General features: G+C 47.6%; 2 protein-coding genes across 21 annotated transcripts in view; one reads left to right on the plus strand and one right to left on the minus strand.

Moving 5' to 3' along the window:
• The window catches only part of KLHL25 (kelch like family member 25), a 32,782-nt gene extending 21,865 nt beyond the window's left edge, over nt 1–10,917 (plus strand). Inside the window, exons 2-3 of one of the 2 annotated variants that reach the window (XR_004693582.3) lie at nt 825–2,767; nt 10,394–10,917. Coding sequence is in view for 1 of the 2 variants with exons in the window: in XM_035131630.3 (XP_034987521.3) it covers nt 842–2,611 (1,770 nt within the window). In the remaining variant the exon portion in view is untranslated. The remainder of the gene's footprint in view (nt 1–824; nt 2,768–10,393) is intronic. The other variant, XM_035131630.3, reaches the window with a different exon arrangement.
• Nucleotides 10,918–14,663: 3,746 nt separating this feature from the next.
• AKAP13 (A-kinase anchoring protein 13) overlaps nt 14,664–26,508 on the minus strand; it is a 233,000-nt gene continuing 221,155 nt past the window's right edge. For all 19 annotated transcript variants that reach the window (XM_088656962.1, XM_088656966.1, XM_088656961.1 and 16 more), the window contains 7 exons: nt 26,142–26,303; nt 24,939–25,009; nt 23,285–23,329; nt 22,652–22,702; nt 21,315–21,764; nt 20,140–20,440; nt 14,664–19,289 (listed from right to left, as the gene is read on the minus strand). In XM_088656962.1, coding sequence (XP_088513088.1) covers nt 19,240–19,289; nt 20,140–20,440; nt 21,315–21,764; nt 22,652–22,702; nt 23,285–23,329; nt 24,939–25,009; nt 26,142–26,303 — 1,130 coding nt within the window. In that variant the 3' untranslated portion in view covers nt 14,664–19,239. The remainder of the gene's footprint in view (nt 19,290–20,139; nt 20,441–21,314; nt 21,765–22,651; nt 22,703–23,284; nt 23,330–24,938; nt 25,010–26,141; nt 26,304–26,508) is intronic.

A 26,508-nucleotide genomic window follows, 5' to 3' on the forward strand; every position in this document is an offset into this window, starting at 1 on the left:
TTAGAGAGTAAATAACTAGCTGAACGGGGCAAACGAGATCCCTTGAGATGAGCAGTTTAGGCTGCATTAGATCTCCAGCTTAGAAGCTTATTCCTGGCTCAGCTGGACTTAAGGCCCTAACCAGGCCTGGCCTACCTATGAGGCAACCGCCTCAGATGGCAGGATTCACAGGAGTAGCATACCCCGATGCAGAATTTTATTCGGCTCTTGTTCATATGATGTAGATAGCTGCTTTTCATTGATGTCACTGTTGGATCTGAAGAAGTGTGCATACACCTGAAAAACCCAGAACAAACTTAGTTGGTCTCTAAGGTGCTACTGGACAATTTTGTAATTTTTTAGTTTATTTCGACTGTTGGAGATGGATTGAGTCATTCTCTCAGTTGCTCACCCTCGGCACCTCAAAATTGGAGGCATACTTCCATGGAAACAAAACGTTGCATTTACTGTAACTGTTTGGAGCAATATGCAATACATGTTTCTGGCTCATTTTCTTGAATGGCTCTTGGTAACGTACAAAATGCATGTCCCCCCACCCCCTTTATCCTCACAACAACTTTGTGAGGCAGACTAGACGCTGTGACTAGTACAACGTTGTCTGCTGAGTCTCCCAGCTGAGGATGGGTTTGAAACTGGGTCTCCCTAGTGTTAGTTGAACTTTCTAACCACTAAGCCACATTGGGTCTTGATCGCCCATGCTCCATTGGTATTCTTGGTTTTTGTAGAGATGGGCCTGCATTGCTGATCTCAGGTGGGGAAAAGCAGCAGGTGCCAATCTGTTCATTCCTCTGAAACTCAGAATTTCTATGTTCATTTTCCTGCAGATAGCAATCCAGTAGTCATGTCAGTCAGCGTCCATGAAAACCGTAAATCCCGAACGAGCACTGGTTCAATGAACATCTTGCTGTTCCACAAAGCCTCCCATCCAGACTGTGTCCTGTCTCACCTCAACACCATGAGGAAGCACTGTAAGTTCACTGACGTCACCCTCTGGGCCGGGAACAAGTCCTTTCCATGCCACCGGGCTGTGCTTGCAGCTGCCAGCAGGTACTTCGAAGCCATGTTTAGCAACGGCCTCCGCGAGAGCTTGGGCGACAAGGTAAATTTCCACGATAGCCTGCACCCAGAGGTGCTGGAGCTGCTGTTGGACTATGCTTACTCCTCCAAGATCATAATTAACGAGGAGAATGCAGAGTCCCTCCTGGAAGCCGGTGACATGTTGCAGTTCCAGGACGTCAGGGATGCAGCTGCTGAGTTCCTTGAGAAGAACCTGCACCCTTCCAACTGTCTGGGCATGATGGTCCTTTCAGATGCTCACCAGTGCAAGAGGCTCTATGAGCTTTCTTGGAGGATGTGCTTGGTTAACTTTGAGACAGTCCACAGAAACGAAGATTTCAACAACCTCTCCAAGGACACCCTGCTGGACTTGATTTCCAGCGACGAGCTGGAAATTGAGGATGAGGAGAAGGTCTTCAAGGCAGTCATGCAGTGGGTGAAGCATGACTTGGACAAGAGGAAGTCTTTCCTCCCGGAGATGTTGAAGAACGTGCGGCTGGCCTTGCTGCCTTCCGAGTGCCTGAAGGAAGCCATGACCTACGAGGAGCTGATCGTGGCGGAAGACCAGAACAAGCAAATCATGGATGAAGCTCTTTGGTGCAAAAAGAAGATCTTGCAGAACGATGGGGTGGTCACCAGCCCCTGTGCCAGGCCTCGGAAGGCTGGGCACACTTTGCTCATCTTAGGGGGCCAGACGTTTATGTGTGACAAGGTGTACCAAGTAGACCACAAGGCGAAAGAGATCATTCCCAAAGCCGACCTCCCCAGCCCTCGAAAAGAGTTCAGCGCCTGCGCCATTGGCTGCAAAGTCTACATCACTGGAGGCAGGGGCTCCGAAAATGGGGTCTCCAAGGATGTCTGGGTCTACGACACAGTGAACGAGGAGTGGTCCAAAGCTGCCCCGATGCTCATCGCTCGCTTTGGACATGGCTCGGCCGAACTGGAAAACTGCCTCTACGTCGTCGGTGGACACACCGCTGTGGCCGGGGTCTTCCCAGCCTCTCCTTCTGTTTCGCTGAAGCAGGTGGAGAAGTACGACCCTCTCGCCAACAAGTGGACCATGGTGGCCCCTCTGAGGGACGGCGTCAGCAACGCGGCTGTCGTCAGCGCGAGGCTGAAGCTCTACGTCTTTGGTGGGACCAGCATCCACCGCGATATGGTGTCCAAGGTCCAGTGCTACGACCCGGTGGAGAACCGGTGGACCATCAAAGCCCAGTGCCCCCAGCCCTGGCGCTACACGGCGGGCGCCGTCTTGGGTAGCCAGATCTTTATCATGGGTGGAGACACGGAGTACACAGCGGCCTCCGCCTACCGCTTTGACTGCGAAACGGACCAGTGGTCGCGGATTGGGGACATGACGGCCAAGCGGATGTCCTGTCACGCTTTGGCTTCTGGGAACAAGCTTTATGTGGTGGGCGGCTACTTTGGGACGCAGAGGTGCAAGACGCTGGATTGCTACGACCCGACCTCAGACACCTGGAACTGCATCACCACTGTGCCTTACTCTCTCATCCCGACAGCATTTGTTAGCACTTGGAAACACTTACCGGCTTGAGGCACACAGTCTGCAGGCAAGAACTGAGGAGCTTGAGGAGGTAAGGTATCTTAATGGAAGTTTCTGCTGATGCCTGCAGATTCCTCTTTTGCATGGACTTCTAGACAGGAACCCCAGAAGCTTAACAAATATAAAAGATGTGACAACCCTGCAAAGGTGTGTATTTTGATGGCGTCTTTGCTCTTGTACCATGACAAACTATTTATTTATTTGAGTTTTGTTTTGTTTTTTAAAAAAAAAATTCAACTTTTCTAGGGTGAGTTTATAAAAGCAACAACTAGAGACTTTTTGTGGGGTGGATGGGAACTGTGCTAAAAGCGTTCCAAGCAGAAATAAAAATGCCCTAGTGATTGCCAGCTCTTGAGGGGGGGGTTATACTTCTTTGCTGTGGCTTGAGGCCCAGTTGGCTCGTTGGCACAGAGCACCTTCCATCAGCTTTGGCTAGTAGCCCAGCTGCACCCCTACCTATCTGGACAGGGATAGCCTAACTTCTGTCATCTGGTAACATCTAGGGGTGAGTCTACACACAGGAGAAAAACCTGCTATAAACACAGTGGTACCTCGGGTTACAAACGCTTCGGGTTACAAACACTTTGAGTTACAAACTCCGCTAACCTCAGGTTGAAAACTTTGCCCCAGGATGAGAACGGAAATCATGCACCGGCGGCGGGAGGCCCCATTAGCGAAAACGCACCTCAGGTTAAGAACGGTTTCGGGTTAAGAACAGACCTCCAGCACAAATTAAGTTCGTAACCTGAGGTACCACTGTAAGTCACAAATTAAATCGTTATAACAAAAGAAAAGAAAAACGCTATGGAAAATTGTGTACTGTATATTCCGGCGTATAAGACGGCTTTTGAACCCAGGAAAATCTTTTCAAAAGTTGGGGGGCCGTCTTATACGCCTGGTACAAGAATCTGCGGGCACTGCATACGGTGGGGAGTGCCTAGAAACGGCCGCGGCCGCATCCCCACTCTCCTCTCTATGGCTTTTCCCTTTTCGCTGGCTCTCCTGGCCTCGATTCTCTGCCTCTCTATCTCTTTCCTCTCTATGGCTTCTTTTCCCCTTGATTCTCTGCCTCTCTATCTCTCTCTCCTCTCTCCTCTCTATGGCTTCTTTTCCCCTAGATTCTCTGCCTCTCTCTCTCTCTCTCTCTCTCTCTCTCTCTCTCTCTCTCTCTCTCTCTCTCTCTCTCTCTCTCTCTCCTCTCACCTCTCTCTCCTCTCTCCTCTCACCTCTCTCCTCTCTCTGGCTTATTTTCCCCTCTCAATAACTTAAAAAAAATCCACCACTTCCCCTGCTGCAGACTTGAGTGCTGGAGAAGACAGCCTCCCCTCCCTGGCGAGCATATCCCAAACTCTATATTTCAACTTGAAAATTAGGGGGTCACCTTATACGCCCAGTCACCTTATACGCCAGAATATATGGTAGATTTTTTTTTTACTTTCCAGCACCGTCTAGTGTTGCATGTTTATAACGCATTCAAAACACGGTTTCTTTCCCAGTGTAGCAACCCATAGTTAGATTACTGCAACACATTGCATGTTAGGCTGCCACTGAAAACAGTTTGTAAACTTCAGCCGGTTCAGAATTCAGCAGCCGAGTTACTCACCGCGGCAAGATGTTTTGAGCATAGGATGCCAGTCCTGGCCCAGCTTTACTGGCTGCCAATTGGTACCTGGGCCCAATTCAAAGTGCTCCTTTTGACTTACAAAGCCTTAAATACACCAGAGCTGCCTTCCATCAAGGACTGTATTTCCCCATATGAACCAACCACATCAATGAGCTTGAGAAGGCCTGGTTAAGCTTGCTGTCCTCTTTGGGGTTCTAACACAGAAAGAAGAGGTCTGCTCTGCCCTGAAGCAGCTGCTTGCTGCTATGGGACTGCCCTGTGTTTCCCCCAGTTCCAGCCTCCAGTCCTTTATCACCCCCATTGCTGCTGCCCCTTCCCACTCCCTCCCCTCCACACAGCACTGCCTGACAGCTGACACAGCCACTTCAGCATCTAATTAACTGCCGCTTAGCTATTAAATACTGCTGCAGAACGCATTGAGGAGTCCATCATTTCTCCAGCTCGGGTTACAGGGCTTCCCCTTAAGAGCTGCTTTCTCATCGGAGATTAATTTTACGGGCCTGCCATGCAGCTGCGTCCCACCTAGTGAAGGGACAGGCTGCTTGTATCAGCGGCAGCCAGTGCTGAGGATAACGGCTGGTGGTTTCCTTCTCCAGAAGAAAAAAGGCCCAAGCTTCCGCCGTTCTTAACAGAAAGAGGTTTCCACCAGGAGAGCTATTTCAGCCAGGTATAAGTTGTCACAAAATGCTCTCACATACCAATACATATTAGTTTGTAATTATCCTTTCCTTCTGCCCCTGCACTGTCCCTCAATAACGTCAAGTCCCAGAATGGGAAGTCTTCTGAGCAGCAAAATACCTAGGTTTTCAAACCACCTTCATGGGGATACTCTGCCCTAAAAGGGTTGAGAATGACATAGTTTTACACCTTAAATGTTTGGGCCAGATTTTCCTGGGGACTTCAGGCTACCTCTGCGGACAAACAGGTTCTTGGGCTTTTTATAAGCAAAACTGTTGTGTCCCCAATGTGCTCTGTAGTTTAGCAGCAAAAATTGTGCCAAAGAGCAGTGAAAAACCAAAGTTGAAACAGCTGGAAAAACAGTGATGAAGTGTTTGCTGAAATACACACTTCTGTTTCTTTACCATTTACATGTATATACATGCGCGCACACACACACATACCTTTAATGTCAGTGATGGGGAAACCGCTGGCCTTCAGATGTTGCTTGATACCAGCTCCCATCAGCCCCAGCAAGCGTAGGCAGCGTTCATCCATGATGGTTCTCTTCCTTCCCCAGTATGTTTTCACAAACAGAGCTTGTCCCCTGCAATTAGTACTGGGGCAGGAATGATATTGGCAGAGTCAGATAGGATGCCTCTGCCTTTTTTTTTTTTTTTGCAAAAGAGAGGGCCTCCATTTCAAATCAAAATGTCGTATCCTCTCTACATCCTCCTCGAAGTCTAAACTTGGTGCTTGTGCGCTGTGAAAAGATATGCAACTCTTCAATCACACTTTCGCAATAAAGGGACCTCTACCTATTTTCAGACTACAACTCTCATCTGACCCGACCAGTGTGGCCTGTAGCTGATAGAAGTTGTAGTTGACAACATTTGGATGTGACCAGGCTGGGAAGGTTGTCCTAAACTTTCAAGATCTTTCTTGGAGGTTTGTAAATCTGAGCCAGAGATGAGCAGCAGGAGCTGGAAGTTCTTGCTGATCTCTGCAGAAACCTGGGGTGGGGACAGATTGGAGTTTTCAAACTTCTGCCTTAACTGGCTTTCTCACTTACAAATTGGCTTCCTAAGGGCTTGGGTTCCTTGTAGTACCAGCAAGCATTCATCCATTCAACTTCTCGCTACTTTCTGTCCTCCAAGAGCTGCTGCATGATCAGATCAGCACTTGCCAGTACCCCCAGGAGCCTGTCCTGTCTCTTCTTTAGAAGTGATTTAAAATAAAACAAAGAGAGACTGGAATAGTCTATGATGATATCGACAAATTGAACCATTGCCCTTGTAATGTATATATGCAATAATGTTGGCTATAAAGGAGGAATGTGAACTGGATTGCCTTTCCCCTGGTGTTAATCGCATTAGATCATATTTCAGAATGAATTCTCATTTGCTGACCAGAACGTCGTGCGACACTAATTTATTGCGCAAGCAGTAATTCTGCGGATTAACTCTGATTAACATTGTGAAAGTAAAGCCCAGATGTGCTTTCCAAACACAGCACGGTGTCCTAGATTTCTGTGCTGTAAACTGTCTGCTAGTGCTCCATAAAAATGGATTTCAGGTTATATTGGCTCACCATCCCACTGCTCTCCTCGACGCTCACATGATTACCTCTCCAACCACCTCTTCCATTTACAATAAAACTCTCCTTTTCACTTGTTATTTTACTATGTAAAAAAAACACAGCCTAAATGAGCGTTCCCCAAGCTGGTGCCCTCCACATGTTTTGCAGGTGACCACAATTCCAATCGGTGGGAGCTGATGGGCGTTGCAGGCCAAAATATCTGGAAGGCACCAGGTTAGCAAAGGTTGGCCTCGAATACCAGTTACCAAACTAGTACGATTTTGTTGGCATAGCTTGGAAGAAGAGTGAGGATATGGTGCTGAACTTCTGGCTCCTTTGCCAATCAACCCATTTACAGTTAAGCAACCCATGGGCCTCAGGGAGTTCAAACACCACGAGTAATTAATTACTCCCCGTGAGTCATCTGCTTTGAAAAGCTGCCAGTCGTGAAACTCTGCAAGAAGCTAGCTGACTGGCAAGTGAGGCACTCCGGCATTTCCAGTTCATTTGGCACATCTCTGCATTTGGATCTGCCCAGGATCCAACCACACAACTCACCTGTCCTCCCTCCCTCTATTTTCCTCCTCTGGGGCTGTAAAGCCTGCTGAATGTACCAACTTGTGTCTTATCTTATTCCATTCCCTCCCTAAGAAGCCCAGCTGGATCAAACCAAAAGTTCATCCAGCCCAGCATCCTGTTCTCACAGTGGCCAGCCAGATGCTTATGGGAAGCATGCAAGCAAGACTCTGACCAATTGTGGTTTCCAGCAACTACTGTATAATAATAATAAAATGATGATGATGGTTGATTGATTTCTACCCCGCCCATCTGGCTGGGTTTCCCCAGCCCTTCTGGGCAGCTTCCAGCAAAATATTAAAATACAATAATTCATCAAACATAAAAAAACTTCCCTAAGCAGGGCTACCTTCAGATGTCTTCTAAAAGTCAGATAGTTGTTTATTTCCTTGCCATCTGAAGGGAGGGTGTTCCACAGGGCGGGCGCCACTACCGAGAAGGCCCTATGCCTGGTTCTCTGTAACTTTGCTTCTCGCAGGGAGGGAGCCGCCAGTAGGCCCTTGGTACTGGATCTCAGTGCCTGGGCTGAACAATGAGGGTGGAGACGCTCCTTCAGGTATACTGGTTTGCCAAAGCATACTGCATCTGACATCTGACATTCCTAGTCTTACCTGGAGATGCTAGGGATTGAACCTGGGACCCTGTGCATGCAAAGCAGAAGCTCTATCACTGAGCTACAGCCCTTCTCCAACTAGTACTCATTGAGAGCCTCGAGCAGTCCTCACCTAGATGGAGGGGGGTCTACTCAGTCACACACAGTGAAGTCCCTGACAGCCAAAGAACTGACAGCTCTCGGCATCCCAGATTTGCTTTCCCTTTCCATCCATTTTAGGCTTCCCTTTGTCTTGCATCCTCTCCCTTTTCCAGACTCCTCCTTTTCTACCCTTCCTCACCTGCTCTGCTCCTTGGTAGCTTCTACACAAGCTCATCCAACAAAGAGCCAGAGGGCCTTTAGTTTTAGAGCAGCTCCGCCAGCAAAAGCTAGAGCTCCACCTGCCTCTGACATCAGGGCAGTTCAGCCAATCGTCATCTCAACATTCCTCAGCTGCTGCAAATCCACATTGTCAGGCAGGAGGAATTAACTGGAATGTCCTCTGTAACCTCGGTGGTAGAAGACTGGCTGCAGAAAATGGGCTGGTTCTCCCGAGCAGATGGTTGCCTCCAGAGCCTGTTTATCAAGCCAAGCTGGGCAGGAGTGGCTGCCTTTGGGAAACAAGGTGTTGTGCAAACTAAGCTCTAGCCAAGTCTGGATTGAAATCATAGGTAGGACACAAGCACCAACACAGAGCACTCTTACGCAGAAATAAGAAAGAAAGAAAGAAAAAATGGCAACTCCACTCCTTCCTAACATGATGGTCCTGTGCCCAGCAGCATGGGTTGGGGTTTCTGAATATTCCAGGGAACTCTCCAGGTATGCAGAAGATATATTAGTTTGCATTAAAAAACCCAAATAAACCCCAATGGTCTGATGAGGACTAGGAGCATGCAATCCCCCGCAGAAGCCACGGAACACACGGTATTCAAACCCATCTGCACGTTGTATTTAAAGCAGTATCCTTCCACTTTAAACAGTCATGGCTTCCCTCAAAGAATCCTGGGAACTGTAGTTTGTCATGGGTGCTGTGAGTACTTAGGAGGCACCCCCCCCCAATTCGCCTCACACTTAACAATTCCCAGGATTCCCTGGGAAGAGGAATTGGTTGTTAAACCACACTGTAAATTGTAGCTCTTCAAAGGGAATAGGGGTCTTCTCACAACTCTCAGGACCCTTAGCAAACTACTGTACTAAGTCATGCAAACAGTTCATATCAACGGCTTGTTGCCAGCTTTTCGATTTGAAAGATTCTGGCCCCCTCAGCCCAGTGACTCTGAGCATGTGCAAAATGAAATTATTCTGCCTGGAACAAGAGAAGTTTTGGTTTGTTAGAACTAAACAAACTAAATGGATGGGGGGGGGCGTTAACAAAAATGGAATTTACTGAACTTGCATTCAGCTCTTCTGCCTGTGCTTAAGGCAGCAAACAACCCAGACACAAAACACACAAGTAAAATGGCAAGACGTATAATTAAAAACATGAAAAGGAGTAGCACTTGCAAAGAGTCCAGTCATCAAAATCTTAGCAAGCTCCGGTAACCAGAAATTTAAAACATAGGTCCTGAAGCAACATAGTCCTGAAAATCTAAATGCTGTGACAAAGAGATAGGCGGCCTCACAGTAACTTCTGAAACAGTGATGGGGAATTTGTGGTCTTCCAGATGTTTCTACCATGCTGGCTGGGGCTGATGGGAGCTGGAGTCCATCAACATCTGGAGGGTCACGGGTCACCCACCCTGAGATGATGATGATTAAAATAAAATAAAATAAAATAAAAATTTATTCCCCCCCCCCAAAAAAAATCCGGGCGGCTCCCATCAGATAAAAAACAGAAAAAATGTCAAATTAACCCATAAGAAAGGAGGGCAGCAGGGGCCTTTAAGCTGCACATCCAGAGTTTGCACCTGAAAAGCAGACTGAGCTGGCCAACAGGGCACCTGGTCAGAGTCCTCTTTAAATGGGCATTTCCATTTATATCATAGTAATGAGTTCCAATCATCAGGGACCCAGGTGGCGCTGTGGTTAAACCACTGAGCCTAGGGTTTGCTGATCAGTAGGTCGGCGGTTCGAATCCCTGTGACGGGGTGAGCCCCCGTTGCTTGTTCCCAGCTCCTGCCAACCTAGCAGTTCGAAAGCACGTCAAAATGCAAGTAGATAAATAGGAACCGCTACAGCGGGAAGGTAAACGGCGTTTCCATGTGCTGCTCTGGTTTGCCAGAAGCGGCTTTGTCATGCTGGCCACATGACCTGGAAGCTATACGCCGGCTCCCTTGGCCAATAACGCAAGATGAGCGCGCAACCCCAGAGTCGGTCACGACTGGACCTAATGGTCAGGGGTCCCTTTACCTTTTTAATGATTTCCAAAGGTTTGTCCATGCCTCTAAATGAGCACATTTAATGCAAATCCCCGTGGTCTTCTGACAACTTCTTTTGGAGATACATAAGGGGCCACCCTAAGTGAAGGGACTCAGTTGCTATGCAGTTCTAATCTCTGGACACAAGATGGAGGGCTGACTCTGGACTCTGGGCTGGTGCCATTTTGCTTCGTGGAGGGAACGAGGATTGGACAGTCCATTTCTCTGAGGTGGTTCCTGCAAGCTTTAGTTTGTTGTCCTAAACACAGGCCTTTCTGGAAACACAGGCCTTCCCCAACCAGGTGTCCTCCAGATACTTTGGACTCAAGGTAGCACATGAGTAGTTGTGTGGTCAGGATACTAACGTGTTATTCCCTCTCTCCCCACAGATAGCGACACTGAATTTGTATGTCAGTAGTGATACTGGAATTTGCACAAGTGGCTACTGGTCTACCGCCTCCCACAGGGCTCATTCCTCTCGCTGCCTCAGTATTGGGGGGGGGGGGTTGTCAGGCTGCTCCAAGAAGTAACCAGATGGATGGATGGGGAGCCTGAGAAAATCATATTGCTTCGCTCGAAGGTAAAGGGAGCAACGCACTGTGGACATCCTTCGATGGCAGCAGCTTTGCCAGCGCCACACGGGTGCCATGTTGGCACCAGGCTGGGTTTGGAAGAGAGCCCAGTAAGGGAAGGGACTGAAAAGCCTCAGCGTCTTTCCTCAGACAAAGGAAGCCTTTCGAGGACTTCAGAAACTCGTCTCTCGGCAGCACCACATGATTGAAGCACAGGCACCTCTGCAAGGGCTAGATTTGTGTTGAGTCGTTTTGGAAAAAAGAAGCACGTCTTTCTTTGTACTACTTTGATGGTTCCCCTGGAGTTCTGACAATTTTAATAAAAGCTCTTTGGGAAGCTGTCTGCTTTGGACGGGGCTTCTTCTTTTTGAAGTACACCTGATGGAGGGATAATGACAGGGCTAGTGAAGCGGTAATTGCCGTACAAACACACTATTCCCTGGTATGGTACAGCCTGCAAAACACCACCGCAGAAATCGAATGAAGCAAAAGCGAGGTTGGGTGGGAAGAGGGACAAATACTGAGGCCCTGCTGCAGAACCTGGGAGGGTTAGAGTTAAGCCCTTGTACCTAGGCAACTTCTGTGGGCACAGGGGTACTCTTGAAGTGCCCACAACATCTCATTGTCCCTGCCAGGACTCCTTCAGCACCCATGAAATATGCCCTCAAAAATACACAGCTCATGATTTGGCTCTCCCTTCTCTGTTCCTGTTTGCACCGGCGCTCAGCCTATCATGCGTTAAATGTGCCCACATTTCACCCAATGCCAGGATAGCACCCGCCTTTCCTTCCGCAGAGGTCAAATAGCGTCTTTGTGAGTGAGCTTGGTGGTAGCTCCTTTTTCCCATTGATTGGATGACTGCACCCTTTCGTCCTCTGGTCTGCTCCTTTAGGTGTGGTTCCCATTTTATATAATGCCACACACTCTACAATAGCCATTTTGTCACTGGCACCCCCTACAAATGTCACTCAAGTGTCCCACTCCTGTGCTGCAAAGATGGGAGCCTGTGTCGTGTAGCTGGGCTAGGATGGATTAGGAAAGGGACCCAGGTTCAAATCTCTACACGACTCTGAAGTTTACTGGGGAAACCTGGGCCAGATAGTCTCTCAGCTTCACCGACCTTACTAAAAGTTGTTGTGAGGATAACATGGGGATGTGGGGACCATTTATGTCACCTAAGATTCTTGGATCTCTTGGATCCCCTCTCTGTTCTCTGTTCCTCTTCTATGGAGCTACTTCTGCACTCCTCTCTTTGTAATTATTTATTTTATACAAACGCATTATTCTTTTTTTAAAAAGAAACACCCTAAATCTGAAGAGGTAGTTTAAATTACGGTATGCAAAGGAATTCAAACACATGCGAACATATTTAATTTCCAAGATTCTGAACGCAAAGTTCAACATTCCTTTGCAAAGAATTTAAGCAAGCACCTATGTGTTTGGGGTTTTGTTTGTTTTTTAATAATCTTACAAAGTACACAACATAAATAAATTTATTTATATGTCACTGAATGCTCAAATAGGCTCCTAAGCAGTTTACAAATATCCATAATTAAAATGCACGATCAGATTATTGCACAGGTAAAATAACAATTCAAAAAGGAGACTTGGGTGCATTGCAAAAGATATACAACAGATTAACGTTTTGGGTTTTTTTAAAGCTAGTTTTTCTCTTCTGCCTTGAAAGGCCCTGGCAGGGAGAAGATTGGGGGAAGAGGGTTGTTACTGGGTCACTTTGGAGGACAAAAAAAAATTGAGAGGTTATTTCTTCCTCTTTAATCTTTAGACTGGTGTTGGCCCAAAAAACCAATTCAGAGGCGATTGGCAAAAGCAAGAGTAGTCCCCCACAGTCTGTTGCTAAGGGATTAAGTAGGAGGCCGGGGGGGGGGGGCACAAAAGATCCTTAGCGATAGCTGAATAATAAGGTTCAGCCTGAGGGACATTTTGGTTAATGCTTTGGGGAGGGGGGAAAAGAAAGGCTGCATGCTAATACCCAGCCCCAGATTTATTCTCCAGGCTGAAAACAAAGAGCATTTTATAAACAATGATGGGTTGTCTGCCTTTCGGGGTCAACTGCTTACCCCTTTCTCATGCCCTATGTCCCGGCTGGCTGCATTCAAGTTGACTGAAAATAGGGATCAATCTCTGGCATCGTTCCTGGAACATGAGTGTAGCCGAGTATGGCCATCTCGTCCTGTAAGATCAGGCTGCTCAAATTTATCTCCCATGATGCACAGAAGTGTGAGGTGGCCATTGCTGTCCTAGGCCCCATTTGCAACATACACTGAAAATTCACACAATGACACCACTTCAATAGACATTGCCACCACCCCACCCCCGGCCTGGCAAAGAATCCTGGAAACTAGTTAGTTAAGGGTGCTGGCATGTTATGCCACACCAATAATACTGTCCGCGGAGGCCCCAAATCGGGACATCAAATGTGTCTCATTAGTTGCAGAGTGAAAGTGAGATTCGCAATAAAAAGATGAGTATTACCAGCAGTGAAAATTCATAGCCCAAGCCTATTAGTCTCCAACTTTGCCAGCTCATTACCAGGCAGCAGTGAGGAGAAGGGCTGCAAATTCATTTATTTCAATGTTTGCTCTGTGCTGGGTTCCTAAAGTGCGAACGCCCTACGCTGTACCCAGACAGGCCAAGAATTACACAGAAAAGCAGAGGAGAAAATGGCATTGTCCACGCTCATCTTTTCCCTTTCATTAGGGTCCATTAAATGAAAGCTAGGGACTGCCTGCCTCTCGAAACAGCCACGTGAATCCCAAGTCGAGTAACTTGTGGCACGGTCACAACCAAAGCAGCTGTCATTTCCAGCGAACCCAACAGCCGCCTGCTTGAACTAATCCCATCTTCACGCTGCCAGCATTCTTTGTGTCCTCGGCTCTCCTAGGCAAAGGTGATGCACTCCACCACTGGTTCCCTTCCATCGACAAAAAGAGGCCTCTAAAATCCAGCTCAAGGGGTTAACCCAGGTTACTCACACACCCACATACACACACCCACACACAGTACAAGGGAAAGGAGTGAAGCATTAGAGTGGAACTGAGCCAAGAGCTCAGCATAAGGAAAGCCCTGCTGGTTTAGACCAAAGGCCCAGCAGCCTATTCTCACAGCAGCCAACCTCTGGGAAACCCAACAAGATCAAAAAGCACAACCCCACATTTGTGATTCCCAGGGACTGGTATTCAGATGCAGTCCAGAGCTTGATGCACTGATGAACCTAAGGCAGTTTCCTAAGGCCTAAAGCACTTTTCCCATGGGGAGTTGTTGTGGTCCATAAGGACTTACGAAGAGCCCTGCTACATCGTACCCAAGGCATAGCTGCCAAGTACCCCGTTTTCCCCGGGAAACCCCCTGTATTTTCTTACCGTTTCCCGCAGGTGTCCCGAATGTCAAAATACCCCTTATTCCCCCCGGATTACGGAGCTTCTGCCGGCGGCCATGTTCTTCTGGTGCCGCGCCTGAACCGGAAGTCGCTTCTACGCACTTCGGAACATGCGTAGAAGCGACTTCCGATGCCGCTGTGCCCATTTCCAAAATGTCCGCAGTGCCAGAAGTTGCTTCTACGCATGTCCAGAATTGTATAGAAGCGACTTACGGTGCCGCGGCGCTGCTGATCCCGGATCTTTCAATCCGGAACTTGGCACCTATGACCCAAGGCCCAACTCATCCAGCACCCTGTTCTCACAGCAGCCAAGCAGAGGCCCATAGGCAATGCTTTTATTTTTGGTTGAAGAAATGAGGTGCCCGAACTGTACTCTTTGATAAAGGTGCTGTAGGTGCCAGCACAAAATGGCTGCCAATGAAAGCCCACCCAACCCCCCTGGCCATGGTGAAGACAAGATTCTGGTCTAGTTGGGCATTTGGGCCTCATCCAGCAGGCCTCTTGTTATGTTCTTTATTTCTTCCTTACCCAGAGCCTCATGAAGGTATCCCTACCACCCTCACTTACATTTTCCTTCCTCTCTTCCTTTGCTGCATGGGAAGAAAATGAAGTATCTTATCCAGGCATTCAACACAGTTTGATTTTATATGAACAAACAAACACAGCAGGCAGGCAGGCAGGCAGAAATTCATCAGACTTAAAACCAAGATTTATTTAGAGGGGAAGGGGAAACGACTTTACAAGAAATTGCTCTCATTAATTAATAAGGAAGGCAGATAAATAAAAGCTATTACAAAAATCTGATTTTTTTTCTTCTTTTTTTGCAAATTACAAGGGGGAGCTTTGTAAAATTTTACAATCAGTAATCTACTTTTTACATAATTACAAATTAACATATAGCAGTTTAGGTTGTTGGTGTTTCTTCACTGTTGTATGTTTCTATTTTTAAAGTGTGTTTTTTAAACATTACTTTCAACCAGAAATATGAAACAGGTACCCTTATACAAGCCTAGATAGTGGGGCGGGTGGGAGAGAGAAAAAAAACAGTCCAAATGAAGAGGAAAACATCATTATAATACATTTTTCTGGCAAATATGCAAATGTACTCATTCACTGTCAGAAAGAAATTATCATACCTTTATTTTAACCATATATAATTCAGCTTTCCCCAACCTGGTGGCCTTTAGATGCTTTGGGTCACAACAACTCGCACTGGAAGGAACCAGGTTGAGGAATGCTGAACCAGAGAATAATTGAATAGAAGGAACCTTCGAACACCTACAAATTTTATTTAAATACAGAAATCCATCTCTCTCTTTTATATGGAACACCGGACTCCTCTCTGTGTGAAGAAAAGGAACAATGGCAGCAGACTTTTAAAAACTTTTTCTTTTTTTGCTAAAATGTTGCCACATGAAATGGCATTCCATTTTGCTCCCAGCCTCTGGTGCCCCTCGGCATCCATGCAATGACCCACAGACATTAATAATACTAGATTAAACCATTCATCCTGAGCTTTAAAACTGAGCTGCATTGCTAAAGGGGAAACTATATAGACACTGTGGATGGATGAAAACCGGGTTGTAAAGCACGGGCGGGGGAGATGGAGAGGATAAGGCTGAGCAGCAACAGCTAGTCTGCTATTAAATAAAAGTTAGAGACAATAGTTTTTGAGAGGAATGAAGGTGGTTCCAGGCAGACTGTGCTTTCTGTTTCTTATACATGCTTGTTTTCTCTCACTGCCACCTCTGGACAAACAACTTAAGGAAAAAAAGTTACCCCAGCCTGCAAAAACTCATTTAGCAGCACTGAAAATGGGATGAGCATATCCAATGTGAGAAGTGATCTGCCTTCAACCTGCCTTTAGAATCTCTGAAAAGAGACAATGGGTTTTAGAGGTTGTTCCCTAGCAGTGGTCAATTGCATTCAGTGCTCTACAGGTTATTATTATTATTTTTAATTTATCGGTGATTGATTTAATATTTACATAAGAAAAAAAACCCACTTTGGGTTTGACAAGACCAGCTTCAAAACAAAAACAGCTCAGTAAACGTTTCTCTCTTCTTCTTTTTTTAATCCAGAGCTCTTTCAAACAAACAGAAAGATTTTTTTTTTAAGGCAAGCCCAGCTTGCAGTCAGAGAACAAGCAACAAGAACAAAAAAATAATTAAAGTAACATCAATAATAAAAAGTAGACCTCCACAGCTGCCTCCTGCTGTGCTTTTGGAGAGTGAATTGCTTAGAGAGCTTTCAGACTCAGCCAGGCTGAGGGAGGCTCTCCATTGCCGGCCAAGACAGACCTGACGTACTTGCCCAGCACTGAAGGCTTGTTAAAGAGTTTTCTCTTGTTTTTCCGCACAAGACTCTTGCATGGGGGGGGGGGAAGAGAACCACAAATCCTGAGACGCTCTAAAGGGAGAAGGCATCAGGACAATAGTGCAAACCTTTCATTAAAAAATAAGTCTGAAAACATGGTAGGAAAAGGAAGCTTTCAAAATGCTTCAAGGATTTGGCGGGGCAGAGGCAAGGCGAAAGAGAGAAAGCGCACTATTTGTGCCCTTTTCTCCAGTCTACAGGAGTAATCTCTGGGGAGTCTATATTATTAAAAAATTATAATAAGAGGGGAGCTTTCATCTTCCCTTGGCATTTCCACATAAGGAACTACTTTGCCAGCTTGTTCCACAATTCTTTTTGCATTGGCACAAGGCACTAGAGAGAAAGTCCTTTCACACACCAACTCCAAAAATTTCCCACTGGGGCTGCATCCCTCTCTGCCCTGCTGCCTTCTTGCTCCCAGTGCAATGAAGGATGCAATTTAATCTCTTCACCCACTCAGGGTCACTGCTTGCTTTCCAGAAGGAAAAACAGCTTTCTGAAATTCCATACAGAAAGCACCAATCTCATAGGTTGCATTTCTGAACCTGATAAACCACCACCTGCACAGGAATCATCAGGTGAACCCATTAAGTGTGACTGGTGGAGCAAAGCCAAATAGTCAAGAAGTCATTGCATGTGGCCTGACTCACTATGCTTGTATTCACCAGAGTGAAGGGCGCTCATTCTGCGACTCAAACACTGGAGTATGCATGGCCAGAAGAATTAACTCTGGAGTCCAAAAAGAAAAGAAGGAAGAACTATGCACCAAACTCTCCTAAAGGCTGAGCCACCCAATCATTTATAAGCTGGAAAACTTGCCATGAACGGATTCCCCCAACCCATGGCATTCAAGTTGCAAAGGTTCACCCATATGCTAAGTCCTAGAAACATATCCAAGTATTTCCAGATGTCATAAGGAACCATTTTATCGGGGGGGGGGGCATTATTTATCTCTTCCACCTCAAAAATGATGGTCTGCATTGACACAACCTGTGATGCCAGATTTGGAACTTTGCAATTCTTAAAGGTGGCAAAACTGTGGCCCTCTAGCTGTTGTCTGACTACAACTCCCATCATCCCTGACCATTTGGCTGTGCAGGCAGGGGGCGGATGGGAGTTGCAACTGGAAGGCCACAGCGTTCGCCTTTACCTTAACCAACACTCACCCACCAAGTTCCCCTAACCCGATGAGGGATGTTCAGAGGCTACAGTGGACTCCACTATGCATGGAAGTGAAAGGCCATTGCACTTCTGCTTACATGGCTCATTTCCCACCCAAGTTGCCGCCAGTTGAACACCCTTCAAAATGGCTATGAAGGTAGTACTTCTAGCAAAGAGATGACCCAGCAAATTTGGAGAAAAACAAAACAGGTACTTGCTCAGAGAAGCCAAGGGAAGAGAAATGAGAATTTGGGCTGCTGTTGGTTTTTGCCTCTAACCATCTCTTGGGCAAAAGCAGTCAGTGATCTCTATGGTGTATTAGTGGCTTTCCAGTTGAAACTGTTGTTAATACTGAAGGCTGAGATGGGAGAGCTGCATTCTGAGAAAGGAGGTGTTCTTGGGCTAGGGAGTCAGGCCTTCCCTTGTGTTCATTTCAAAAGGGATGAGAGTAGTTGTGATTTAAACATTGGCCTGTGGCGGCTTTCCTGAAGTGGCTTCTGAAGAAGGGATGGGGAGCATGTGGCTCTTGAGAAATTGTTGGAATACAGCTCCCATCGGCCTCAGCTGGCATGGCCAGCGGTCAGGGATGATGGGAGATGGAGTCCAGGAACTTCCCAAAAGCCAAAGATTTCCCTTCCCTGTCCCTAAAACATACATTCCATCTCTCTCAATTTTCAAATATTGCCCATTCTTATTTCATTCCGACTTGGTAGCCTTAACCAGCTCAAATCCATTCTTACACTTTTGCTTCTATCGAGCAGAAGATCCCCGATACTGTCCCTGGAATTGTGAACCAGCCAAGTGCCTCCAGTATTACTACAATGCACCAGTGTGTGGATCCTGCGGCATGACTTATTCTGTGTGCAAACAGGTCCTCAGAGCCTCTCTACTGGGAAGCCACCTTCCTAATTGAGTTGGCCGCTTTGCCGCTACATGGGCTTGAGTCCATTCCCCAACACGCAGGTGGATATTTTGGGGGAGAAGGTGTTTTTGCCAGTGGCAGAAGCACTTGAACAGAGTGCCAACGAGTAAAGAGATATTTAATATCAACACAGTCCCTGAACAGTTTTATCAGGTATCAGCTAAACCTTTAGGGAAGAGCTAAGCTCAGCCAGCTTTTTCTGTACAGAATTAAAGCATACCCCAACGGATATACAGCTACATTTTCTATATTTATATTTATATATAAGTATATATACAGTACTATCTATATATATGGCAATGTACAAAACATTGCATTAAAGAGCCCCATGCTTTTGCTATAGAGGGCGACGGTTTTTGGTGGACTTCCCCAAGAGAAGATCAGCCAAGCTGCCACCCTGGGATGCATGTTTTCCCAATCTTTGGAGATGAAAACAGAAGCAGTGAGTGCCTGTCTGAACAGCCAGCATTGCACCCAGAACAGATGCTTTTCCTTTTCTTTCTTTCTTTTCCTTTCGGAGAGACACGTGCAGCCCAAACCAAGCCTGCCCAGTCTGGCCACACACAGAGTCCGAAGCTTTTGCCTCCCCTGCTGCCTTTTAAAAGGTAATGGATCCAGGACACGGGCAGAGCCAGCAGTTGGGAGCAGGCTGCAAATTGTAGGCACACAGGTGGGTTTTCTGCTGCAAGGACAATTCAGTTCAAGGCAGACAAGAGCCGCTGCTGCACCTGCCCCGTGCTGGGGAGTGCTCTGCAGGGCACAGCACAGGGCACCCTCGTCCTTGCAGGAGGTGAAGCAGTAGGGTCAGCAGAAGATTTCCTCGCCCTCCGGTGCTGCTTCTGGCGACTGAGCCTCTGGACAAGGGAAGGAAATCACAAGCAAACAGCATCAGGACCATGCAGAAGGGGGCACGTTATTTCCTGCTCTCCCTGCTCATAGCTGTGAAGACCTTAGTGCCCAAATTCACTATTCCAAATGCAACCTTGAAGGTGCTCCTGACCTGCTTTCAACCCCACCACTGGGTATCACAACAAATCTTTCCTCAGGCAACAAACAAAGCAGGCAGTAGTGACAGGCTGTTGTAGCGGCAGATTTCCGATTCCCTTTCTAAGGCATGTCAGGAGCTACAGAGGCACCAATCCTCTCCTGTCTGCACCAGAGGAAAGAACTGCAAGCAGTTCACATCGAGACATGGTGCCCGAGCCCTGAGAATCAGATGACCCTGGAGAAGATTGCCTGCACCTCTTCCCCTCCCCCACTTCTTATTTCTTCTAAGTGTCCAAACAGTGCTTGCCTGCTGGTGCCTCTTCCTTCCCTGCTCCACATAGTTGCTTCCTTTCCAGGTGTGAGGGCTGGTCCATTATGGCAAATGGGGCACTGCCCCACTAACCTCAGTCTGCCCATAGCCAGGTTGTCTGCCTTCTTACTTACAGGGGGTAACCATGGCTGTTTGCTTCCTCCTCCTCAGTCTCGGTGTTGCCCTTGTATAACTTAGCAGGGAGGAGGAAGTTGGCGACAAAGCTAGAATTAATTGGCCCTGGCACCACCTACTGTTGGGCCTCCCAGCCTTCTGCCCTATCTGTCTCAATGTGCACCAGCAAACACTGCAGGCAACCTGGTGGAAGGAGGTCTCATGTGTCTTAACTGCCTTGGCTCCAAGAGACGTGAAGACATCTCAGCAAGTGGAATGAGCCCTTTGCTTACCAGCTGGCTGAGAACGGTGCCCTTTGCCCTTCTTCTTCTTCTCCTTCTTCTCCTTCGGCTTGGCCAAGCCAAAGAGGCGGTTCTGCACCTGACCCTGTCCGTCAGCTGCCTTGTTGGCTTGGCTGGACGTTGTCGTGCCAAGCAGGTGGAAAGCGCCTTTCTCCTTGTGTGTCCTTGCGAGGCTGTTCTTTTTGGGCGACGCAGACAGTTCTTTCTCCAAATGGCCCTGTTGCCTGGAAGATGAGTCGTCGGGCACGGGAAGGGAAGGTGTCCTGGTCATCTTGCCGTGCTGGTTGGAAAGCTGCAAGGCAGGAGGCAAAACAAGTGGTAGAAATAAACAGGGGTGGTAGTGGCAGCACCAGCACCAGCACCAGCAGTCAAGGCGTCACATTGGCAGGAGCGATCCCTCCCCGCCATGAAAATAAAAGGCTGTCTACTGGATGTTTTAATCCAGTGTGACACTGTTTTGCAATGAGCAGTCTGCAGGTGATTTGGCTGCACAATCTGTTCCGCAACAATTTTCCGCTAGGAAGAGATCACAGGATGGCCTGTGGGAAACTAAGCAGGGCCCAAGCACAAGAACACCCTCCTCTCCTGCTGTTTCCAGCAATTGATATTCGGAGGCATGACTACCTCCAGCTGTGAAGGCACAGCACTGCCATCTCGTCTAGCAGCAACTGATAGCCCTTCTCCCCCATGGATTTGTCTAATTCTCTTTCTAAGTCATCCAACTCAGTGGCCATCACTGCCTCCAGTGGGAGTGAGCTTCACTGCTTAATATGCACGGTGCAAAGAAATACTTCCTTTCATCTGTTCTGAAGTCTTCAACATTCAGCTTCACTGGATGCTCCTAAGTTCTAGTGTCAAGTGAGAGGGAGAAAAGCTTTCCTTTCTCAAGTAGGGGTGGGGAAATCTCCTACCCTGAAACCCTGGAGAGCTGCGCTGCTGGTCTTCAACTGGTAAGTAAGGACCCAGCACTGGGTCTAAGATGGGTCACAGCTGCAGCACTATGGCCATACGAATACAAAGTTAAAAAGAATAACCGAAACGGGTCTCCTACTAGAAGGTGGGTCTGGTTTCTGAAAAGGCTTCAAGTATTCTGGTCGGACTCGGTACAAGGTGGCTTCCTATACGCACCTGCCTTTGCCAAAAACTAGAGTGAGAAGGTGACTTACTGGACTGTGGTTGGGTTCTGCCCGCAGCTGGGAGATCTGTTCCATGTCCCTCTTGAGCTGCTCCTTCTCCTTCTCCAGCTGCTTCTGGGCTGCCCGGAGGTGCTCCAGGTCGAGCTGGTAGGTGGCCTTCTTCTGCTGCAGCTCCTCCTGCTCCTTCTCCAGGCTGTGGTGCCCCTTCTGGAGCTGCTCCTCCCGCTGGGCCAGCCGGGCCTCCCGCTCCGCCACCTCCTTCTCGCGGGCCTCCCACTCCCGCTCCCTCTTCCGCTTCTCCTCCTGGTGCTGGGCCTGCTGCTTCTGGAGGTTGGCCAGCTCCTGCCGCTGCTTCTCCAGGCTGCGCTGCTTCTCCTGCTCAATCAGGGAGTTGGGGCGCAGGGAGCTGCGGGTCAGGGCCCTCTCCGTCAGGAGCAGCTTCTGGTCCTCAATGTAGGTGTCCTGCTGCACGACAACAGCCTGTGGAAGGGAGGGAAGGCTTAGGGAAGGCTGGTGCTCGGGGCTTTGCATGCAAGAGACGCCCTGCCCTCCGGTTCAAACCCTGCTCTCTCCAGAAAGGGCACAGAGAGACTCTTCTCTGAAAGGACAGGAAGGCAGGAAGAGACTCCTCTCCTTGGCTTACCACTACCAGGCGTTGTAGAAAAGAAATGGGGCATCTGAGCCCATATGTGGCTCTCTAGACTTCTATATCTGAACTTGGGGTTCTACTCAGGCCATGTCACTTCCCTATACCATGTTGTCCTCTGGTCCTGCCCTGAACCCTCCTCTAGTGTTCTTGCCTGGCTGCAATGTGTCCTTGAACTGTGATAATACTTGCCTCGATAGAGACTAAGAGTATTGTATTTCTGGCCATACCCAGTTTGGCCCCATTATCATGTGGCTCCCAGAAGGCTGCCATCGAGGGAATGTGGCCCTCGGCTTGTAAAATATTTCTTACCCGTGGTGTAGACAAGACAGAGCTAGTTGTGCCCATGGCCCGAGTGGGTATGAGGCAGCTCCCTCTGTATCGGACCTCTCCACACAACGGGGCTGGCTTGAGAGGCATTGTACCCTGACAACACCAATGCCATGCTCTTCCATTGCACATAATCATCCCTGCTCCTGGGAGAGACCCTTCCTTGCTGGAACTGAGGGCTCCCCCCAAGACCCTGCCAGCAAGTACACCGGCAGAGGGAAGCTTAGTCTAAGCCCAAGCACCCAAACCTTTCTGATCTGGAGAGGGCTTGTGAAGACTTTAAGCCATGGTGCATTGTGCAAGAGGAGAATCCACATGGCAAAGAGCCCTTCCTTGGCCAATGGCCAATGGCAGTATTCCTCCCCACCCCCTCCTCCTGGGACTTACTTACCTGCAACATACCCAGCAAGCTGTGGAGGTGAGTGATGCTCTGGAGAACTTGCTGCAGGAGAAAAAAAGAAAGAAGCTGCTGTCAGCTGCTGATTCAGTTCCTGGCGACACTGATATTCTGCGGTGTTTTAGCCCAAGAGGGGCAGAAGAGAGAGCACACTCTATTGATCTGCAAACCTCAGCAAACCTCAAGTGGGCCTCCGTAGCACCGATCCAAGCATCCGGCACAACAGAGAGTGTTCTGGACTGGTGTTCATTCTGAGATTGGTGTTCCTCATACATGCAAAATTGTTTTGCAGTGTCCACACAATGTGGTTGGCATCAAAATGCAAGCCCATATCCTGCCCCTTCTAGCAATTTAGTATGGATATCCTTTCCAGGGGAAATCTGCTATTTTATTTTTTTAAAGGCTTCTTGCAACAACCCATCTGCATATTAGACCCTCCTCTGGAAGCACCCATATTCTTTAGATATCGAAGTTTTGTGCTATTTCCCTGCTGGTTTAAAACGCTTTGGTTGTTTTTAATTGTGTTGCATGCTGCTTTGGAAACCGTGATCCTGAAAAGCGGAGACCAGGTTCCTTTGGCTGTGTTCTTCAGCAAAGAAGGCCAAGTGAGAAAACAGGAATGTTTACCTCATTGTTCCTTTTCAGCACAAACATCAAGTTAGCTGTTCCTCCCTGGGAAGAGATCAGACAGTCTTAATGAGAACAAGGCAGAGGAAGGACAGCAAGGAGCAAAGTCAGCCTCAGGCAGCAACACTCATCCCCAGGAGGAGATAACCTGTGACCCTCCACTTATGGATGGACTACAACTCCCATCATCCCTGACACATTGGCCATGGTGCCTGCAGCTGTGGGGAGATGGAGTCCAACAAAATTTGGAGGCCCACAGGTTGCCTGTCCATGCCTCGCATCAGGTGTTTAGTCCATTTTGCATCAAACTCTTTAGAAAGGGGAGACTAGGCTGTAGCTCAGAGGTAGAGCATTTGCCTCGCATGCAGAAGGTCCCACGCCCAATTTCCAGGTAGGACTGGAAGGACCCTCTCTGCCAGTCAGTGTGAACAAAACAAAATAAAACAATTAAAAAACAAGGCTTTATGTAAAGGAGTTTTAATTTTCCAGAATGGTGATTATTTTTTATTTCGTTTGTTTAAATATCAGGCCTCAAAGTTCATGTTTTTCAGGAGGAAAAATAAGGCATTGCTGAATGAGCCAGAATGAGCCCCAAGGGAACTGTCTGGGTGGGCACCCCCATGGGAGCCCTTTTGTAAAAAATGTGCCTTTTAAGTGAAGGCTTTTTATCCCAGTCTGTATTTCTATTGAATATGAAATTGTTTGTATACATGCAGCTGCTGCTTTGCATATGTTCTGACTGTTCACGGGGCGTTTTTCGTTCAATTGTTCGATTGCTTTAAGGTGTTTCATAGGAAAACAATTCGTGAAATATGCAGCCTTCTAGACCTCTGGATACAACACTGCCTCTTCTGGTTTGCAGACACACTCCAAGGTCACCACGGCAAGCCCTGCTACCCTTTGAATAGCTGGAGATGCTAGGGAATGGACATAAGAATATCCCGAGAAAAGACCTGCTGGATCAGGTCAATGGTCCACCTACTCCAGCAGCCTGTTCTCACAGTAGCCAACTGGGTGCCTGTGGGGAAACTGCAAGCGCAAGAGGACTCCCCACCCCCCACCCCCTCCTGTGGTTTCCAGCAACTGGTATACAGAAGCATTGCTGCCTCTGACTTTGGAGGCAGGGCACTGGTGTCACGGCTAGTAGCCATGGGCAGCCTTATAGGCAATGCACCTGCTGCTAAGTGACGGCACCTCCTCAGTTCCATACTGTAAGGGGGAGAGAGTACAGAGTACCTCCCCCTATCATCAAGAGTAGCTCCTCCCCAAGCAGCGAAGGAAGCATAGGCTCGGGGGAGGGAAGTCAGGACATGGAGAGAGAGTGCCCGGGCTCAGGCAGGATGAAAGAGCCCAGACACCACAGACGGGAGGAGAAAGAAGGGGGAAAGGGGGAGAGGGAAAACATGGAACGCAGACCCTTTCCTCCGGTTCCGCAATTACGTAAAAGAAGAAAGGGGAGGAGATTCAGTGTCCTGCGACTTTTATGTTGGGGACGTTCACACCGGGGGGCACTTCCGGATTCTGCATCGGAGTAAGAAGACATGTTTCTGCACCTTCCTCACTGTACATAGCAGCACCAATAAACACGTTATGGAAAAGTAACCTGAGGAGCGTCGTTACTCTAGAGTAGTCGCAAGAACCCCCTGACACATACCTTCTTCAAAACACTGTCTGACTCTGTCCTCCGAAGGTCCTGCACATCGTCTCCTTCAACCTTTTCCACCCCTGAAAAGTCAGATGTTAACGTGAGTTCCTTAGGCCCAGGGAAAAACATAGAATGATTGCAGTATTCCAGCAGTAGAGCTGAGGGCAGTCTAGAACCACCTCTCAGCATCCTTGTTTGAAAGAAAGTCCTCCACTTTCTTTTAATTTTTTTAAAAATCATTTTTAAAAGCAATTTACAGCAACCACACACACACAAAAAACAAACAAACAAACACACATATAGAATTACAGGTCACTAGCTATTTCAGAAAATAGTGGCGATATTCTGAGGCAATCTGCTAAGATGGAGCACAGAAAATACTTTAACTTGTAGAATCAACTCTAACTATTATACAAACCTGCTTAATATTCGCCTGTATAATTTACATTACATATGCATGGAATATTCCTTTTTTGGGGGGGGGGGTGACACCACACAGGGATTCTTTGTTCTGTGTATTTTCAGAAACCAAAATAAAAATAAACAAATAAAAATTGGATGTCCAGTTGACAGGGCCTTGTCTGTAGCAGCTCCCTATTAGTGGAATGGCCTCTTGGGTGAGGTGTGTCTGTCTCCCTCATTATTGACTTTCAGGAGGAATTTAAAAATACTACCATGCATTTGATAGCTGAAAGAAATGGTCCCTGCCAACCCTGAAATCATTGTTGGAAATTGTGTGTGTGTGTGATTTTAATTGATAAGTTTCTCACTATAGACTCCTTCAGGAGGAAGAGTGGGAATATAAATGGAATAAACAGAATTTAATAAAATGTTTAAATGGTCTGCATAAGTCTCACAGCGTAAGGAAGTTTTCAGCAAACATTTCAAGACTAACACAAAAGATGCCTGCTGAATCTCCATGGGAAAAGCAGCCCACAAGATTGGGCCAATGCCACTAAAGGCTCGGTTTCATGTTGATGTGAAATGAGCCTCACCAACTCAGGGGACAACCAGCAAAACTCCTACAGGTGATCTCAGCGATCAAGCTGAAGCAAAAGGGTTCAGGTACCTTAAAGTACCCCAGACCGAAGCTTTTCAGGAATTTGCAAATTAAAACAAAGACCTTGGATGCAGGATCAGGAACAGATGGGCATGCAAAGACCAACACAAAAGCAGTGTGAAGTTCTAGAGAACACCATGGCAGATACTCACCCTTGCAGACATTCATTTGGTGACTGTCAAATCCTCCAAATGTCTCTGCCCTCCTGGGGAGGGAGACGGGTCCCACGCCCTCCTGCTCCAAGGTGAGGCTGTTCATCTGTTGCCCAAGGGCACTTCCGAGGCTCCTGCTCACCAACCCTTGCAACAGCTCAACTGAAAGAAGAAGAAGCAAGCAACCAGAAGAAGTTGATTATATGACCAAACTCCATCCATGCTAACCTGCTAAGGCAGATCTGAATTGTTAGGAAGAAACTAAGCTGTAAAGGCAGTGGTGGGTGACTTGTGGGAGTCTGCAAAGTCACCTGCGTTCAAGCTAGACATCATGAGGATTCATCCAATGCTTGCAAAGCACACAAGG

This window comes from Zootoca vivipara, chromosome 13 (genome assembly GCF_965207765.1).
Source record: "Zootoca vivipara chromosome 13, rZooViv2.hap1.1, whole genome shotgun sequence".
Taxonomy (NCBI): domain Eukaryota; kingdom Metazoa; phylum Chordata; class Lepidosauria; order Squamata; family Lacertidae; genus Zootoca; species Zootoca vivipara.